Consider the following 20891-nt stretch of genomic DNA (forward strand, 5'->3'; position numbering starts at 1 on the left):
TCTCTGCTGGTTGTAATAAATGTAATTAATCCATTCAGCATTCTTGCTAACCCCTATTATTGGGATGAGAGCCTCCCAGCCCACGACGATCTCATTGCGGGCCTTAAACTCATTAGGAATACCTCTTGGCTGTGCTATGCTATCAATCTGAGTTGTCGGATCAGGGACATACCATTGCTTAGTTCGGCGCAAAGCTGACTGTGACGAAGCTTCAAGCTGCGTGTGTGGCAATATAACTACCTCATGTAGGAGCATTATACAGGCACAGCTGCCACTCCAGTCAGCGGGCAGCGTTGGGCGCAACCCTCCTTTCTTACCACACAGCCACCAAGTATCTGCCAGTGGGATGCGTTGAGAATTTAAAACAGCCCTAAATGTGCTGTCCACCTCAAGTTCAATCGCATTTCCACAAAGACCCTTAAAATAGCCTACTGGTGTGGAGCCATTTTGCTTAAAGCATTCAAAACTCAACCCTTCCCGTATCCTGAAAGCAGCCACGAGGAATGTCTTACTCGTAGACCACAGGGTACTATAGCCACACCACCATTGGAGTTGCTGCCTGCCCACATCATCCTGCTGATCGAATGTAGAGGCTTGAAGTAGGAGGCACCAAAATGGGCAATGGGATTGCCTGTAGTTGATGAATCATCCAGATTAAGAGGTTGGCTAGAGTGCTGCAAACGCCATTGAGTACAGGTGGTCGAGGGATAGGGACAACATACTATGAGTGGGTTGCCTTAATACACAAGAAATAGTCCTGTCTAGCCATCATTACGACCGTATAGTTTGCTCATTGATACCAGTGATTGTCACGGGCACATACCCTTGTTAGGGCAGCAAGGTCTGCACTTCTAATACGTCTTTGCCTCCCAGCCTGAGTGACCCAGGCATTACCAGTCCAGGTCTGCCAAACTAATGGTCTCCATGTCTGAGTATGTGGGCCTGGCATCAGAGAGGTGGGGGGGGGGGGGGTATCAGGATCATCCCCTATGATTCCCCATCCCCACTGCCAGGAGAATTATGCTCAACATCTCCATCACAATAATTTCTGGAATGATCAGTATGCGCAAGAACTTCACCTGTACCTTATTTGGAATCCTGCTGAGGGGTACTAGCCACATGTATGGCCTGCCCGTGTCCAATATCCTCGGCCTCAGCTCCACTTACTCCGTGTTAGAGTTAGTTTGTGCTGGTGGGAGAGCTTTAGTATAATGATTAAGGTGGTACCATACGAGTCGTCCTTCCACTAGGCTGGTGGTAGGTGATGCCTTAGCCACTACGAAAGGTCCCTCTCTCCTCGGCTCATTCCAGCAACTTCGAAAAACCCATACATACACCTAATCCCTGGGTTTAATAGGTCTTTCTTCGTTGACAGGTGTCGGTTCCCTTTGTGTTTCCTGTAGGTGAATAGTCTCATGTATCATGGTTAGCTGCTGCATATATTGCTTAAGTTCTAAGCTGAACCGCTCCAAGCTAGGCCCTTTGTATGGGCCTCTCCACCTGGGCACTGGCATAGGTCTACCTGTGAGCATCTCATGCGGTGTTAGATTGGTCATGGCGATAACTCATTAGCGCCAGCAGCAGCGCATCAACCCAATTAAGGTTGGTGCTTGTGCAGATCTTGTTTAATTTGGCTTCAATGTCCCTTAATCCTTTCCACCATACCCTGTGACTGGGGATGATGCACACACCCAAACCTCTGTTTGATTCTCAAAGACTGCAGCACCAACTTAACTACTTTCTGAATGAAGACAAATCCATTGTCTGAACTAATTTCCGACGGTATACCAAACCTTGGGATAACTTCATTCGTCAGAAATTTCACTACTGTCTCAGCTCCTGGTTTCAACCTTATTTCCACTGGGCTAACTGATTTCAGTCTCCCCACATCTGTATCATGCTGTGGCCACAAAGTGGCTGGAAATGCATCCAATCGCTCATTACCATATTGATCATCTACCTCCACTGTCACTGGCATGCTCTGCTGGGGTGTTACCTTGACTTCCTTCGGATTCTCTGTCAAGTTGCAGCATGCTAGGATTTTAATATAACTGCCATCCCTGGATTTCCAACCCCCTGTCCTGAGCATATGCCATTTCCTAACTGTTTCTACATGCCTGGCCATAGGTCCGAAGTCTTTTACATTGATATCCCTTATTTACCAGTAAGGTTACAGGTGGTGCGGTGCCTGATACACTATATCACTTTCCAGGAACACATTTCTCTCTAATTGCAGGATCACTCCCTGCTCCCCTAATACTATTGCTTCACTTCTCAAATGCAATAAATTGAGTTAACTGTGATTTCCCTAAGAACCCTACAGTTTTAACAAATTTACTTGACATGAGAAGGTGAGAGGCATACCGCGGCTGTACACAAGTGTATGTCGCTCCAGTATCTGTCATCACCAGTGTCGGCTGCCCTTCTACATTAACTTGTATTACTTGTTCTTGATCAGCCTCCCATGCTACTACAGGGTAGTGCCCTTCCCACTCAGGTTCTCAGAGCATTCTTAACACATTCCATACGGGTGAACAGGTCCTGCTGGGCCTGTAGGTGTCTGGGAAGTGCCTACTGGGGATTCCCGCCGTCTAAGCCCACTTGTAGGGCAGAGAGGGCCCGGTCCAATAAGAGCAATTCCTCCTAAAATGGCCTGGTTGATGCATCCCCAGCACATCATTTCTGGCTCCCCTTGAGCCTGGTTATTTATCATGTATCTTGGGGACTCCAGTTCTGTTAGCTATTCCATCTATTACAATAGTCTCCTGGCTCAAGCTGACTCTACTAACTATTAATTAGATATTTTAATGTCATGTCCCAATCTTGTCACAATGATACTTAATAGAGAAACTTGCTTTATTACTTGTGTTATCTCATCTCACCATAGTGACTTTTCAGTCTTAACCTTACTCTGCTGATTGGTGTAAGAGCATTCCACTATTCTTATCCCATCCTGCCTTCCACAGAACACAGATTCCCAGTGGTCTTCATGCTTTAACCCTTCCCATGCTTTCATGTTCTTCATTTTCCGTACAGACAGATGTTTCTGCAGCTGCAAAGGGGTTTCCTGGTTGCCTCCTCATTTCTGATGAAGGGCTTCTGCCCGAAACATCAATTTTCCTGCTCCTCGGATGCTGCCTGACCTGCTGTGCTTTTCCAGCACCACTTTATTCTTGTGCCTGGTGTCACTGAATGGCAATAGGGCAATCTGAAGGGGGAGGGCAAACAGACAGAGATTGCAGTTCCCATGGTGTCAGTGACATTGGTTGAAAAAGAGATGAGATCTTGAAAAAGAATTTAGGGTGCTAGATTCAAAAACAGGACCGGAAAGGTGTAATCTCTGGACTACGTCCACCGCGATCTGCAAGTGAGGAAAGACATACGTTAGCCCAGGTGAATGTGTCGCAGTAGGGAGGGCTTTAGATTTCTGGGACAATGGGACCATTTTTGGGAATGAAGGGACTTATACAGAGCAGTTGGGTTGCATCTGAACCAGAATATGATTAGATTAGATTAGATTACTTACAGTGTGGAAACAGGCCCTTCGGCCCAACAAGTCCACACCGCCCCGCCGAAGCGTAACCCACCCATACCCCTACATCTACATTTACCCCTTACCTAACACTATGGGCAATTTAGCATGGCCAATTCACCTGGCCTGCACATCTTTGGACTGTGGGAGGAAACCGGAGCACACGGAGGAAACCCACGCAGACACGGGGAGAACGTGCAAACTCCACACAGTCAGTCGCCTGAGGCGGGAATTGAACCCGGGTCTCAGGCGCTGTGAGGCAGCAGTGCTAACCACTGTGCCACCGTGCCGCCCACTATGATCTGGTATCCTTGCAGGGAGGTTGGTTAGCACTATTGGGGAGGATTTAAGTTAATATAGCAAGGGGCTGGAATCCTGAAATAAAGTTCAATGGGGAAAATTGATTGGCCAAAATTAGAAGACATAGCAAGTAAGTCAGGAAGGCATTGCCATTCTAGGTTAGTTAATACACAGGAAGTTTAACACTGTCAGTTATTTTATTGCAAGGAATCTGAGGAACAAGGTAGCTGAGTTGCAGGCAGAAATCAAAAGGTGGGGGTTATGTTGTCATTGCTGTCATTGAAATATGTTTGAGAGAGGGGCAGGATTGGTGGCTCAGTTTCTAAGATAGTGGTTGTTCAGGCAAGGCAGGGAGGAGGTGTTGCAATTTTGATCAAGAAATCTATTACAATAGTAAGGAGGGATGACATCTCAGAAAGCTGCTCAAATGAAACCAAATGGGAAGAATTTAAAACCAAAAAGGAGTACAGGTAGTTCTTCTATAACACGATGGTTGCATTCATATGCAACCCCACATCGTAGAAAAATTGCACTTTAAAAACAGTGCTCACGTTACAGCCAACACATCTTGAAAGTTCACTTTAGAAACAGTACCTAATTCATCAGTCACATTCCAGTGGATTGGCATTAATGAAACATGCGTTATAGCAAAATTACCTGTAGTCACTTCGTTTGGAGTGTTGGAATCTACTGTAGGCCCCTAGACAGTCTGAGAGAAATAGAAGAATAAATATGTCAGCAAATTTCATAGTGGTATCACAGTAATCGGGTACTGATAGTAGGAGATTTGAACTTGCCAAATTCAGCTGGGGTAGTCACAGTGTGCAATCCCTTCTAAAGGGGAGGCAATGGTCTAATGGTATTAGCGCTCAATTATTAATGAATTCAGTTTTTAAAAAGTCTGGAATTAAGAGTTGACTGATGACCATGAAACCATTGTCAATTATCGGAAAAACTTATCTGGTTCACTAATGTCCTTTTAGGGAAGGGAAACTGTCATCCTTCCCTGATTTGGCCTTCGTGTGATTCCAGAGCCACAGCAATGTGGTTGACTCTCACCTGCCCTCTGAAATGGCCTAACAAGCCACTCAGTTGTATCAGTCGCTAGAAAGTCGCAACTAAGAAATGAAACCAGACAGACCACCTGGCATCGACCTTGGAACTGGAAAGACAATGGCAAAAACACAAACAGCCCTGTTGACAATGCAAAGTCCTCCTTACCGACATCTAGGCACTAGTGCCGAAACTGAGAGAGCCGACTCACAGACTAGTCGAGCAACAGCCTGACATAGTCATTCTTATGGAATCGTACCTTACAGATAACACCCCAGGCATCGTTATTATCATCCCTGGATATGTCCTGTGCCACTAGCAGGACAGACCCAGCAGAGGTGGCGGCACAGTAGCATACAGTCAGGAGGGATTGTCCTGGACATCAATTCTGGACCCCATGAAGTTTCATGGCTTCAGATTAAACATGGGCAAGGAAACCTCTAACTGGTTACCGCATACTGTCCTCCTTCGGCTGATGAATCCATACTCCTCCATGTTGAATAACACTTGGAGGAAGCACTGAGGTGGCAAGGGTACTCACCACCCTAACTTGGGAATATACCGCCGTTCCTTCACAGTCATTGGATCAAAATCCTGAAATTCCCTCCTTACGAGCATTGTGGGTCAGCCCACAGCAAGTGGACTGCAACGATTCAAGAAGGCAGCTCGCCAACACCTTCTCAAGGGCAATTTGGGACGGGCTATCAGTGCTGGCTAGCCAGCGGCACCCAAGACCCACAAATTAATTTTTAAAAATTTCTTATAATGCATCCTTGACAGCTTTTTAAGCCAGTACGTAGAAGGACTGACAGGTCCTAAACTTAATTTTAGGGAACAAATGCTAGGTGGAGGGAGGGAAGTGTTTGCTAACAATGATGATAACTCCGTCAGATTCAAGATTGTCATGGAAGAGAACTAGGATGAGCCTGAAATCAGAGTTCTCAACTTAGTGAAGACTAATTTTATAAGATCTTTTATAGGCAATGAAATTTCCTGCACTACTTCAATAGGTCAGTCGGTGGAGCAAGCACACGGTAAAATTTGGTACAAATTTCCAGTAAAACCCACTCAATCCCAGGAATCTTAGTATTCCTCTCTTCTTGTCAATAGATGGGAAACTCCCCAGTAACCTCTGATTTCACATTCCATGGGGCCATCTTCCCAAATCTGATGATGTGGCCCAAGAACTTGACTTGGGCTTCAGCGAATTCACTCTTAGCCAGGTTTATCTCCATACCCACCTCTTGAAGTCAATCAAATAGTTCTGATAAATGCTGGAAATGTTCCTTCCATGTGTGACTAAAAATCAACAGGTCTTCGATGTAAACCACAAAGTTAGGTAATCCAGAAATAACTTTATTGGTTAGTCTTTGAAATGTGACTGGTGCATTTTTCATACCAAATGGCATGACTTCAAATTGTTATATTCCATTCAGTGTTACAAAAGCCGAAATAGTCGCCGTTGTTTCAGATAAAGTTACCTGCCAGTATCCTCTGAGTATGTCCAACTTAGAAATATAAGTTGCTTTTCCCACCTTCTCAATATAGTCTTCCAAATGTGGAATCTTCATTGATTTTGTGATAATCTACGCATATCATTGGGTACTGTCTAGTTTTGACATCATTACTATGGGTACGTCCCAGTCACTGCAACTCACTTCATTTATGTTGTCTTGGAGTATACATTCAATCTCTTTTTAGCCTGAGCTGAAAATGTGTTGCTGGAAAAGCACAGCAGGTCAGGCAGCATCCAAGGAGCAGGAGAATCGATGTTCGGGCATGAGCCCTTCTTTTTAGCTTGAGCCAACTTTAGAAGGTTAAGTCTATAATGATGTTGCATAATTGGAACAGCATCTCCTATATCTACATCATGCATAATTAGATGAGTACTTTCCATCTTATTCCTCTATATAAAGTTTTGGAGGCCAGCATGGAGACAGGCCCTTTGGCCCAAACTGGTCCATGTTGACTGACATGTCCAGCCATGCTAACCCCATTTCCCTGCACTTGTCCCATATCCTTCTAAACCCTTCCTATCCATTTATTTGCCTTTTAAATGTTGTTAATGTACTCGCCTCAACCACTTCACAGGCAGCTCATTCTATATGTGTACCAACCTCTGTGTAAAAAAGTTGCCCCTCAGCTTCCCTTTTAATCTTTCCCCATAACTTTAAACTGATGCCTTCTCGTCCTCAATTCTCCAACCCTGGGAAAAAGACTGAGTTCATTTACCCTATCCATGCCTCTCATGATCTTGTACACTTCTATAAGATCCCCCCTCAGTCTCCTATGCTCTAAAAGAAATGTCCTAGCTTATCCAACCTCTTCCTATAACTCAGACCCTTGAGTCCTGGCACCGCCCTTGTAAATTTCTTTTGCAGTCTTTCCAGTTTAATAACATTCTTCCCATAGCAAGGTGACCAAAACAATGTCACAAAAGCCAGAATATTTTTCACTCTTTCGGATAAAGGTACCTGCCAGTATCGTCTGAGTAAGTCTAACTGAGAAATATAAGCTGCTTGTCCCACCTTCCGAATACAGGGGAGCCTTGATTATCCGAAGGAGATCTTGAGGTCCCGAAAGAAATATTACATCAAAGATGTGTTTCCAACAATGATCGTGTCTTTTGTTACAGTGATTAAACAGGCACCGTCTCCAAATAACTGACCTCCCTCCCTTTCATTCTCCCCAGTTTCCCTAGAGTTCTACGGAGGGGTGGACCCTAACTTCCTCCCCCTTCCCACCCCCCCCCCCCCCCCCCCCCCCCCCCACTTCCCAGGAATAATCTCTGCAAAATTGTTGTGTACAGGGCAAACATGAAACCTGTCAATAATTTGCAGTAAAAAGTTGTGTCTGTGGCTGTGGCTATGTGTGTGTTATTTGGAGACTTACCCCACAAAGGCACCTGCAGCAGCAGTCTTATTGTTGGTGTGCAGTCCAGCTGCCCTGGAGAGGGGCCGGGGATGGATGGGGAGGGGGCTGTGTTGGGGGCGGGGGCTTGCAACACGCTTTTTGGCAGGGGCCGGGTTGGACCGAGTTGGGGGCGGGGTTGGACTGGGTTGGGGGCGGGGTTGGACGGAAGCAGGGGCAGGGGGTCGGGGTTGTACCAGATTGGGGCTAGGGGGTGGGGCTGGAACGAGTTGGGGGGGGTGGGGGTCGTGATTGGACTGGGTTGAAGAGTGGGCTCAGGTTTGGGGTTGGACCGGATTGGGGGTGGGCGGGGACAAGGCTGGACTGAGTTGGGGGGTGGGGGTCAGGGTTGGACCGTGGCAGGTTTGGACCGGGTTGGGGGGCAGGGATGGACCGGGTTGGGGGTCGGGGTTGGATCAGATTGGGGGCGTCGGAGCTAAAGTGGGTTGGGGCCGGGGTTGGACCATTTTGGGAGCGGAGCTGGATTGGGTTGGGGGGGGGGGGGTGGGGCACGGGGTAGAACTGGGGCTGGGGGTGGGTTTGGACCGGGTTGGTGGTAGGGCCAGATCTGGTTTTGGGGAGCGGGTTTGTATCGAGTTGGTGGGCGGTTGGGGTCAGGGTCGGACCGGGTTGGGGTGGCGGGAGTCGGGTTTGGATTGGGTTGGCGGTCGGGGCTGGTCCAGGTTGTGGGGCGGGGGTCGGGGTTGTACCGGATTGGGGGAGCGGGGCTGGGCTGAGTTGGGGGGAGGGGGTGTCAGGGTTGGGGGGGGTGGGTTTGGACCGGGTTGGCAGGCAGGGCTGGACCAAGTTGGGGGGCTGGACCAATTTTGGGGGGGGGTTGGTCGGGTCGGCGTTGGACTGGGTTGGGGGGAGACGGAGCTGGGCTGGGTTGTGGGGGCAGGGTAGGACCGAGTTGGGGGTGTGGAGCTAGACTGGTTTGGGGGGGGTTGGACCGGGTTGGGGGGCGGATTTGGAACGGGTTAGGGGTTTTAGGACTTGTTTTGAGGGGCAGGTTTGGATCGAGTTGGGGTTGGGTGGGGCCAGGGTCGGACCGGGTTTGGGGTCTGGGTCGGACCGGGTTGGGGGTCTGGTTTGGACCGGGTTGGGAGCAGAGTAGGACTGGGGCGGGAGGCATGGTAGGACTGGGTTGGAGGATGGGGTTGGGCCGCAGTGCTGGACGGTGTGGGGGGACGGGTCATGCGCTGTGTTCTGCTGCAGTCTCCTGAAAGGGGAGCAGACTTTAAAACTCCGCCTCCCAGAGGAAAAGCATTTAATCAATTAACCGAATAATCGATTATCCGAACGAAATACTGCACGCCCATCTCGTTCGGATAATTGAGTTTCCACTGTACAGTCCTCCAAACCCAGAATGAAATAAGAATCACATTTTGTAACTGCATTGACTTTGTGATAGTTTCCACATAATCATTGGATACCATCTGGTTTTGGTGTCATCGCTGTGAGTGAGTGCCATTCACTGTAACTTCTATTTTGCCATCTCTGAGTGTGCTTTCAAGTTAAGCCTATAAGAATGTTGCTTAACTTGAACAGCATTTCCTATATCTACATCATGTGTAATCAGTTTAGTATTTCCAGCTTTTTCTCTGGAAGGTAACTCAATAGTTTATTCTAATTGTTGAGAACTTCCTCATTTTCCACTTTAATTTGAGGGATGTCACATTCCGAATCATCTGGATTTGGTTCTTGGCTGTGAATTGTAACTAATAATACCTTGTGCTTTTGCTTTCTTTACTTATCAAAATACCATCTAAGTGTATTCACATGGCACACTGAGTTTTCCTTCTGTCTGGCCTTTTTATTGAGTAGTTCATCTCACTCCATTTCCTTTTGATTTGATAAAATCCACTAAACCTTGCCTTTAATGGTTCAGCTACCACTCGTAGTAACACTAATACTTTATTCCCACTAGCAAAATTATGACTTTTTGATCTGTTGAACATACTGGGGGCTTGTTGTCCAGGTATTGAACAGATTGGGAGCTTGAGTCTGGGATTTGGACAGGCTTGGATCGATTTTGACAGATCTGGACGGATCAGGTCTGGGATCTGGACAGATTTGAACAGATTTGGGGTATGAAGGGTCCTAGCAGATTTAAACATTTGGGGATTAATGTCCTACATTTAAAAACAATAATAAAACTTAGGTGAGAAAATCTGTTAATTTTAATTACTGATTTGAAGATGCCGGTGGTGTACAAAGTTGAAAATCACACGACACCAGGTTATAGTCCAACAGGTTTAATTGGAAACACACTAGCTTTCGGAGTGTTGCTCCTTTATCAGGTGGTAATGGAGGGTTCAATCCTAACACACAGAATTCATAGAAAAAATTTACAGTGTGATGTAACTGAAATTATGCATTGAAAAACTGATTGTCTGTTAAGCCTTTCATCTGTTAGAATACCATGACAGTTTCACTTTGCTCGGTTTCCCCAATGTACCATGCCTCCGGGCATCCTTGCCTGCAACGTATAAGATAGACAACATTGGCTGAGTCACATGAGTACCTGCCATGTACAAGGTGGGAGGTGTTCCCACGCGTAATGGACACCTCCCACCTTGTACATGGCAGATACTCATGTGACTCAGCCAACGTTGTCTATCTTATACGTTGCAAGCAAGGATGCACAGAAGCATGGTACATTGGGGAAACTGAACAAAAGCTACGACAACGGATGAATGAGCACTGCACAACAATCAACAGACAGGAGGGTTCCCTCCCAGTTGGGGAACACTTCAGTGGTCCAGGACATTCGACCTGGACCTTCGGGTGACCATCCTCCAAGGCGGACTTCGGGACAGGCAGCAGCAAAAAGTGGCTGAGCAGAGGCTAATAGCTAAGTTCGGTACCCGTAGGGAGGGCCTCAACCAGGACATTGGGTTCATGTCACATTACAGGTGACTACCACTGCACTGTACACACACCCACACACACACACACACTCCCACACAGGCCCTCCTATACACATGGACACACATATACACAGACACAGACACACACGCACCCACACTCCCACATGCACCCCCTCACAGACTTAAGACACTCTGTACTCACTACGCGCACACACATACACTTTCTCACACTCACAACCCCCAATTCAGACAGACAGACAGACACACACACAGACAAAGACCCACATTCACATATATATTTTGTGGGGTGAGTTTGTACTCGCAGGGTTACATTGTACTTTGCTCAAAAACTGCATGAATTCATGTAAAACTCCGTTATCTCGCTTTTTAGATTTGAATCAATCTAAACATCATGGCATAGACAGAGAACACAGGGGTCTAACACCTTCAACATATTGTCTAGCTATCACCATTGTTAACAGCTAACCTGAGAATGCAACTTTTTTAAAAAAATGTTTTGTGATTTACACATGAAAGAAGTGAAACTGTCATATTCTAACAGATGAAAGGCTTAACAGACAATCAATTTTTCAGTGTATAATTTCAGTTACATCACACTGTAAATTTTTGCTATAAATTCTGTGTGTTAGGATTGAGTCCTTCACTACCACCTGATGAAGGAGCAACACTCTGAAAGCAAGTGTGCTTCCAATTAAACCTGTTGGACTATAACCTGGCGTTGTATGATTTTTAACTTTGATTACTGATGGTTGGTTAGATTAAAAGTGAGAGAAATGGCACTTTCAGTTATTAAGTGTTTTCTCAGGGTGGAAGATGTGACTTGGGGAGTTTTACAAAAGGTGTAGAAGGAAAAGCTGCTGCACTTGGCAGACAAGCTAGGGCTGTGGTTGACTGTATCTCTGAAGAAAGATGAGTTATTACCAAAATAGCTCAACAGTTAACTGTGCTGGAAAGACCATTAGAAACTTCGGAAATAAGTAAAATTCAATTGCAGACGAAGCAGCTTGAGTTAGAAGAGAAAGGAAGGGAGAGAAGATTCTTAGAGAAGAAAGAGAAAGGGAGAGAAGAAAGAGCAAAAGAGCTTGAACTTCAGAAGTTGCAAATTAGTCAGGATAATCAATTTTTGATCTGTTGTCTGCTTCCTGTTTCATCACATGCTGTGATATTTTTATCTGCTGTCTAGCTATCTTATCCACTCTATTTAATCTCTCCCTGAAATTTGACAAATAGTCCAATTACATAGTCTCTGAACTTTGACTCTCCAATTCTCCTTAATTAATTTCAGTGGCCCTCTTATCTCATGCTCAAAAACTAATTCAAATGGATTGAATTTAGTTGATTCATCAGGTGCATCCATAACGGCAAAATATTGCAAATGGAATTCCTTTATCCCAATATTCTGGATTATCTTGACTGTAGCCCTTAAATGTTTGCTGCCACCATTGTTCCCTGTAATTGTACATGGTACACAGTAGACTTGAATTGTTTTATTCCAACAGTATCCATAATTTACCTAAATAATCTTGATGTAAAATTTGATCCTTGATCTGACTATATTTCTGTGGGTAGTCAGTACTTTATAAAAGATTTGAGTGAGTCTTCAACAACCTTTTTCTGTGACACTGTGTAACTGAATGGCCTCTGGAAATCTAATAGACACATCCATTATTAGAATTAGAATCCCTACAGTGTGGAAACAGGCCCTTCAGCTTAAAAAGTCCACACTAACCTCTGAAGAGTAATCCACCCACACCCATTCCCTTACCCTATATTTGCCCCTGACTAATACGCCTAACGTACACATCCCTGAACACTATGGGCAATTTAGCATGGCCAATTCACCTAACCTGCACATCTTTGGATTGTGGGAGGAAACCAGAGCACCCGGAGGAAACCCACGCAGACACGGAGAGAATATGCAAACTCCACACAGGCAGTCAGCCAAATTAGTACTTCCAGATAAGCCTTTTGGACTATAACCTGGTGTTGTGTGATTTTTAACTTTGTCTGCCCTCTTAAAGGTACATATCATCACAGTCTCCGCTGAAGGGCTTTCATGGACCAGATTTGTTTTCAACTTAGGCCGTAGTTTAATGGTCATTGTAAGATTCTTAATTCCAGATCTTTATTGAATTCAAATTCAATCATCTGCTGTACTCTCCATTAGCTGAGTTTCTAAATTAACCTTCTGGTGATTATACTACTCAGCTATTATCTCCCTTCAGGAGCAGCAAGGGGCAAATGTTCCTGAATTGTGTGTAGAAGACTATCCTATGACAGTATGTTTCTAGTCCAACAAGAAACGATGCACTATAGGAACTGGTTCATTTCACTAAGGTGAATTTGTGTCAGTTGGGGAACATTTAGGAGAGAATGATCATTGCATTATAAAGTTCAGGATGATTGTGGAGAATGCAAGAATCCAACATGAGAAAAATTATTTGGTGGAGAGCAGAATTCAGCTGGACAAGGCAGAACTGGGCAGAATTGATTGGAATGAGAGGTTAACAGGAAGAGCAGTCACTGAATAATGGGTTAACTTCAAAGAGGAGCGGGCTTGTATGTCAGACAAGGCATATTCCCTCAATGGAAAAAGAAGAAAAAACAAATTCAGAGCTCCCTGGATGACAAAGGAGGTAGATATTAAGATAAAGCAGAAACAGTGTGACACCTAGCAAGTGTCAGGTAGAAAGTAAAATTGAGAACCAAATGGAATATCAAAGGTTCGGAGGAGAGGTGAAAACCAAATAAGCGAAGCAAAAAGATGTTAATGAGGAAAGACTGGCAGCCAAATGAAGAGTTGTCCCAAAGTCTATGGCTATCTCAACAACAAAATGAGGAGTAGGGCAGATTAGAGACCAAAGAGGGATTAAACCCTCATGTGAAATGTATGTCTGAGATGTTAAATAACTATTTTGCATGTGTCTTTACCAAAAATAGAGATGCTACCCAGACCATGGTGACAGAGGAAGAGACTAAAGCACTAAAAGAACAAATATTGACAGGGCAGAGGTCATGGGTAGACAAGGCACCGGGGGTGAATGAGATGCATTCAACGACTTTGAAGAAAATGACAGTGGAAATTGTAGGGACATGACTCTCACACTTTCAGTGGAAGTGTCTAAAGACAGGAAAATTGCAAATATTGCAATCTTATTCAAGTAAGGTTGTGAGGATAAGCCAGTCAATTACAGAATAGTCATTTTAACTTTAGTAGTGGGGAGGCTACAAGAGACAATTATTTAGGATAGAATAGAATTAGGAGTTTTATCCAAAGCAGTGATATGATTTGCAAGAGTCAGTATGTCAGAAAATTCAACTAGTCACTGTGGACTCCATAGTTAGGGGACAGATAGGAGGTTCTGTGGGAATGAGAGACACTCACAGTTGGTGTGTTGCCTCTTAGGTGCCAGGTTTTGTGATGTCTCTGATCGTGTTTTCGGTATTCTTGAGGGGGATGGGGGAGCAGCCCCAAGTAGTGGTCCACATAGGCATCAATGCCATAGGTAGGAAGAGAGATGGGAATTTAAAGCAGAAATTCAGGGAGCTGGGTTGGAAGCTTAGAGCTAGAACAAACAAAGCTGTTATCTCTGGTTTGCCCATGCCACGTGCAAGCCAGGTGAGGAATAGGGAGAGAGAGGAGTTGAACATGTGGCTACAGGAATGGTGCAGGAGGGGGAGGGTTTTGGATTCCTGGATAATTGGGGCTATTTCTGGGGTAGGTGGGACCTCTAGGAATGGGATAGTCTTCATCTGAACCAGAGGGGTACCAATATCCTGGGGGAGGATGTTTGATAAAACTCTTTGGATGGGTTTAAACTAATTCAGCAGGGGGGAAGGGAACTGAAATTGTAGTTCAAGTATGCAGGAGGATGAGAGTAGTGAAGTCAGAACTAAGATTTCAAGATCGCAGGAAGGTACCAGCAGGCAAGAAGTTAGTTTGAAATGTGCCTATTTTAATGCCAGGAGCATCCGGAATAAGATGGGTGAACTTGCAGCATGGGTTTGTACCTGGGTCATTGATGTTGTAGACATTTCAGAGACATGAGCTGAACAGGGGCAGGAATGGTTATTGCAAGTTCCAGAATTTAGATGTTTCAGTAAGAACAAAGAAAATGGTATATAAAAAAAGGGGGATGGTGTGGCATTGTCAGTCAAGGACAGTATCACGGTTGCAGAAAGGACACTTGAGGACTAATCTACTGAGGTAGTATGGGCTGAGATTAGAAACAGGAATGGAGAGGTTACCCTGTTGGGAGTTTTCTATCAGCCTCCAAATAGTTCCAGAGCTGTATAGGATAGGATAGCAAAGATAATCCTGTCTTTAACTTTCCAAATATAGATTGGAAATACGATAGTTCAAGTACTTTAGATGGGTCAGTTGTTGTCCAATATGTGCAGGAGGGTTTCCTGATATAGTATGTAGATAGGCCACAAGGGGCGAGGCCACATTAGATTTGGTACTGGGTAATGAACCAGGCCAGGTGTTAGATTTGGAGGTAGGTGAGCACTTTGGTGATAGTGACCTCAATTCAGTTATGTTTACTTTAGTGAAGGAAAGGTATAGGCATATACCGCAGGTCAAGAGTTATAGCTGGTGGAAAGGCAATTAAGAGGCAATTAGGCAAGATTTAAGATGCATAGGATGGGGAAGGAAACTGCAGGGGACAGGCACAAATGAAATGTGGATCTTATTCAAGGACCAGCTGCTGTGCATCCTTGATAAGTATGTACCAGTCAGGCAGGGAAGAAGTTGTCAAGCATGGGAGCCATGGTTTACTAAGGCAGTTGAATCTCTCTTCAAGAGGAAGAAGGCAGCTTATGTTAGGATAGGATGTGATGGCTCAGTTAGGGGACTTGAGAGTTGCAGGTTAACCAGGAAAGACCTACAGGGAGAGTGAAGAAGAGCCAGGAGGGGAGATGAGAAGTCATTGGAGGATAGGATCAAGGAAAACTCTTAAGGTTTTCTATAGCTATATCAGGAATAAAAGAATGACTAGAGTAAGATTAGGGCCAATCAAGCATAGTAGTGGGAAGTTGTGCATGGAGTCAGAGGAGATTGGGGAAGCGCTAAATGAATACTTTTCATCAGTATTCACACAAGAAAAAGACAGTGTGGTTGAAAAGAATACTGTGATACAGGCTATTAGACTAGGTGGGATTAATGGGCATAAGGAGGAGGTGTTAACAATTCTGGAAAGTGTGAAAGTAGGTAAGTCTACTGGACCAGATGGGATTTATCCTGGGATTCTCTGGGAAGCCAGGGAGGATCTTGCCAAACCTTTGGCTTTGATCTTTATATCGTCATTGTCTACAAAAATAGTGCCAGAAGACTGAAGGATAGCAAATGTCGTTCCCTCTTCAAGAAAGGGAGTAGAGACAACCCTGGAAACTACAGACCTGTGAGCCTTCCTTCAGTTGTGGGTAAAGTGTTGGAAAGGGTTATAGGGGATAGGATTTATAATCATCTGAAGAGGAGTAAGTTGATTAGGTATTGTCAACATGATTTTGTGAAGGATAGGCCGTGCCCCTCAAACCTTATTGAGTTCTTAGAGAAGGTGACCAAACAGGTGGATGAGGGTAAAGTGGTTGATGTGGTGTACATGATTTCAGTAAGGCATTTGATAAGGTTCCCCACAGAACGCTAATGCACAAAATACAGAGGCATGGGATTGAAGGTGATTTAGTGGTTTGGATCAGAAATTGGCTACTGAAAGAAGACAGAGGGTGGTGGTTGATGGGAGATATTCATCCTGGAATTCAGTTACTAGGTGGAGTACCGCAAGGATCTGTTTTGGTTCCACTGTTGTTTGGGGAGTCCTGGATGAGGGCATAGAAGGATGGGTTAGTAAGTTTGTGGATGACACGAAGTTCGATAGAGTTGTGGATAGTGATGAAGATGTAGGTTACGGAGAGACATAGATAAGCTGCAGAGCTGGACTGAGAGGTGACAAATGGAGTTTAGTGTGGAAAAATGTGAGGTGATTCACTTTGGAAGGAGTAACAGGAATGCTGGGCTAATGGTAAGATTCTTGATAGTGTAGATGAGCAGAGAGATCACAGTTTCCAGGTACATAGATCCTTGAAAGTTGCCACCCAAGTTGATAGGGTTGTTAAGAAGGCATACAGTGTGTATGTTTTTATTGGTCGAGGGATTGAGTTTCGGAACCATGAGGTCATGTTGCAGCTGTACAAAACTCTGGTGTGGCCACATTTGGAGTATTGCATACAGTTCTGGTTACTGCTTTATAGGAAGGATGAGGAAGTTTTGGAAAGAGTTCAGAGGAGATTTACTAGGATGTTGCCTTGAATAGAGGGAAGGTCTTACGAGGAAAGGTTGAAGGACATGAGGCTGTTTTTTTTTTAGAAGAAAGTTGAGAGGCGACTTAATAGAGATATATAAGATAATCAGGTTAGTGACAGACTTTTCCTCAGATGCGATGGCTAGCATGAGGGGAAATAGCTTTAAATTGAGGGGTGATAGATCTAGGTCAGCTGTCGGAGGTAGATTCTTTACTCGGAGAGCAGTCGGGGCATGGAACGCACTGCGTGCAGCAGTAGTAGACTCGTCAACCTTAAAGGCATTAAAATGGTCATTGGATAGGCAAATGGATGAGAATAGAATAGTGTAGGTTAGATGGGCTTCAGATTCATTCCACAGGTCGGCGCAACATCAAGGGCTGTTATGTTTTATGCTCGAAATGATGTTCACACATTCTAGTAGCACATGTCAGCCCCGTGGAAGTATAAGGACCAAACTATGTTTTGGTAGGTGGGAAATAGCTTCAGTGAGGGAATTGAAATATGAGTGATGTAGTGGTAATATAATATGGCCAGTAAGTAATGGTATCCTGTAGCATTTAGATATAATTAATTTATAAAAAAATCTGGTATTGAAAGTTGTCTCAATAAAGCTGGCCTTGAAGCTATCATCAATTGTTGTTTACTCATGTCATTTGCAGAAGCAATTTCTGCCAGCTGCTTTGGCTTACGCATGATGTCTGTCATTGTGATTACAGACTCACAGCATGATGTTTGAAAGGGCCAAGCAAGTCACTTGTCTCCTTCAGGAATGAAAAACAGATATTGGCCTTACAATGTCCACGTCCAACAAAATTATTTTTACGAAGTATATTTTGCTGTTATTTATTTTCCAGTGATGCATTATGAAGTGCTTTAAATATATATTATTTTTGTTTAAAGCAAATTGAGGCAACCAATTCAGGAAAAGTCCAGGATGGAAGGAAGAAGAGAACCTGTCCACGGAGATCAACAGCGGCACGACCATGTTACAAAGAAGTTTCAGCATCTGAGTTTGATAGCAGTGAAGAATCTCTTAGTTTCTCTCCACAAAGTGAAAGGAACTTAACCACGGTAAACATAACTAGATTTTGTCAAAGAATTCAAAAAGAATAATGGATATTTTAAGTACCATCACTAGAAAGAGAATATTAATTTTTAATTTCCCTCCACCCATCCCCTCCCTAGCTCCCCCTTAAAGTAGGGCTTACTTTTGGAGTACAGTAGTCCCCCTGTTCCTGTGGGGGATATATTGCAAGACCCACCACAGAAGCCTGAAAACGCAAATAGGAATTTCATTCATTTAAATGGGAAGTTTACCTTCCCACCAGCCCCCTAGTCCCTGGTTCTGGAATGTTCTCTGAAATATGTTCAGGCCGCAGTAAACTGCAAGTAACTAAAACTGTGGAAAATGATTCAGCAGATACTACGGTTGCCCTGCATTTCAAAATACTTCTGTGAAATCTTGTAATCATTAATTTCCAACAGTATTCATGGAAATAACATATTTGAGATGGATTTCTTTCTTTCTTTCAGAGAAATAACGACTGAACTTCATGCAATATCCAAATTTGCAACACTTAACTGTCCGTAATGTCTCCACTTAATTTAACACAACAGACTCAATGGGCTGAATGGCTCACTTCTGTCCTTCATCTTAACACAATTTTTGCTGAAAGCACCAATCACCCTGAAGCAGTTCATATTATCTATGGACTATTATTTTACAAGGCAAAGGCAATAAATGTACTGATAGAAAAATAGTGGTAGGAAGTGGCTGAAGTATATATTAGGAGTTTGATGAATGCAAATTACATGAATGACAATTCCAATAAACAACTTTCTGAATTCTTTAATTACTGTGACAAGAAACTCTGTTAGATTTATCGTCACAATGTCTGAATTATCTGATTATTATGCCCTCTGTTTCTGTAAAGTGTCTATAATCTATAAAGCCAGGAGGTCCAGGTCCAAGTCCCACATGCACCAGGAAAGTGTAATAACATCTCTAAACAGATTGATAGAAAAATATCGATAAACCTTTAAGTGCTCATGTGGCATATAATTGGAACAGGAGGCCTGGGTTAGGTCCCACGTACTCTCGATATGTGTCACGATGTGTCTGAACAGGTTGATGAAAATGACTAGTGTCTCAGATAGACCTTTAAAAATGCACAGTTGTCCTACACAAAGCAGGCAGGAGCTCCTCGGTTATGCCGATCCACTTCCTGGAGTAGGGGTCCCAGTTGAAATAAACGCAGCATGCACAACACATATCAGTCTACTTTCTCCAAGAGTTGAAAGGCTTAACCAGCAGCCCTTAAAAGGGCCAGTGCAAACATCTCTCAAAAGATTCTTTTTAAAGTGAAGCAGGTGTTATGAAAGATGTAATTGGGTGGTACATTAATAATGTTAGTTGGGAATCATTTCCAGTGAATGAGTAGACAGAGCAGAGCAGGCTTTGGACACTGCAGTTTGGGGTGGTGAGGATCTGTGATTCGTTAAGGTCTACAGCCACAGAAAAAAATCCATCAAGTTTAGGTCAGTCAAAAACCAGCATCTAATTATTCTAATCCCATTTTCTAGCATTGAGCCCATTGCCTTGTATGCCTTAGTACCACAAGTCCACAAATACTTATTAAGAGCATATCTGCTTTCACTGCCTTTACATACAGTGAGTCCCAGATTCCCACCATCCTCTGGGTGAATGCATATTTCTTTACATTTCTTCACATTTCCTTTAAACCTCCTGTCCCTTACCTCAAATCTATGCTCCCTGTCATTCATCCCTCAACCAAAAGGACAAGTTCCTCCCTGTCTACTTTCTCTGTGCTTCTCATAATTTTATACATCTTAATCATGTCCCTGCTCAACCTCTTCAGCTCTAACAAAAACAATCCCAGTCTGTCCAATCTCTCTTCATAACTGAAAATCTCCAGTCCAGGCAACATTCTGGTAAATCTCCTCTGCAACCTTTCAGGTGGTATAACATCCCTACTGTAATGTGCATTCCAGAACTGCAAGCAATACAATTCAAGCATAACTTCCCTGTTCTTAAATTTTGATGTTCATAGAAGGGCTTATGCCCGAAACATCGATTCTCCTGCTCCTTTGATGCTGCCTGACCTGCTGCGCTTTTCTAGCAACACATTTTAAGCTCTGATCTCCAGCATCTGCAGTCCTCACTTTCTCCAAGTATACCACATGCCTTCTCAATCCCTTTCTTAACTATGTTAAAGACTAATGGGCATGTACAGCACGATCCTTCTGATCCTCAATGCTTCCCAGGGTCCTACCATTCATCATATATTCCCTCGTCTTGTTTATCCTGCCCAATTGCATGATGTCACACTTATCTGAATTAAATTCATTTGCCACTGATCAGCCTATTTGACCAGACATTCTACATCCTGCTGAAATGTAAAGCTATCCTCCTCACTATTTACTACCCTACCAATTTTCATATCATCTACAAACTTACTGATCAATTCTCATACACGCAATTCTAAATCGTATGTATGAAACATCAAGAATCTCAAGATTAACATCTGTGAGAGACAATTGAGTGGCATTATCAGTAGATAATTAATGCTAAGACCCATGCAATGTTCTGGGGATGCTGGCTAAAATCCTGCCACGGGAGATGGTGGAATTTGAATTCAATAATTGAAAAAATATCTGGAATTATGAATCCATAAATAATCATGAGACCATTGTCAATTGTAGGAAAACCCTATCTGGCTCACTAATGGCATCCAGCAAAGGTGGCAGCCCAGTGGTATACAGGAAGTTGCTCTGTGGCTTCTCAACATTGACTGTTGAGCCCATGAAGTTTCAAAATATGTAGCGTCTCAAGACTGGGCATCCATTAGGTGCTGTGGATCATCAGCAGCAGCAGAACT

General features: G+C 44.0%; 1 protein-coding gene across 1 annotated transcript in view; it reads left to right on the plus strand.

Annotated features, from left to right (window-relative positions):
* LOC140463231 (synaptonemal complex protein 2-like) overlaps positions 1–20891 on the plus strand; it is a 377524-nt gene that overhangs the window by 240077 nt on the left and 116556 nt on the right. The window contains exon 11 of the mRNA XM_072557016.1: positions 17893–18063. Coding sequence (XP_072413117.1) covers positions 17893–18063 — 171 coding nt within the window. The remainder of the gene's footprint in view (positions 1–17892; positions 18064–20891) is intronic.

This window comes from Chiloscyllium punctatum, chromosome 37 (genome assembly GCF_047496795.1).
Source record: "Chiloscyllium punctatum isolate Juve2018m chromosome 37, sChiPun1.3, whole genome shotgun sequence".
Lineage (NCBI taxonomy): Eukaryota > Metazoa > Chordata > Chondrichthyes > Orectolobiformes > Hemiscylliidae > Chiloscyllium > Chiloscyllium punctatum.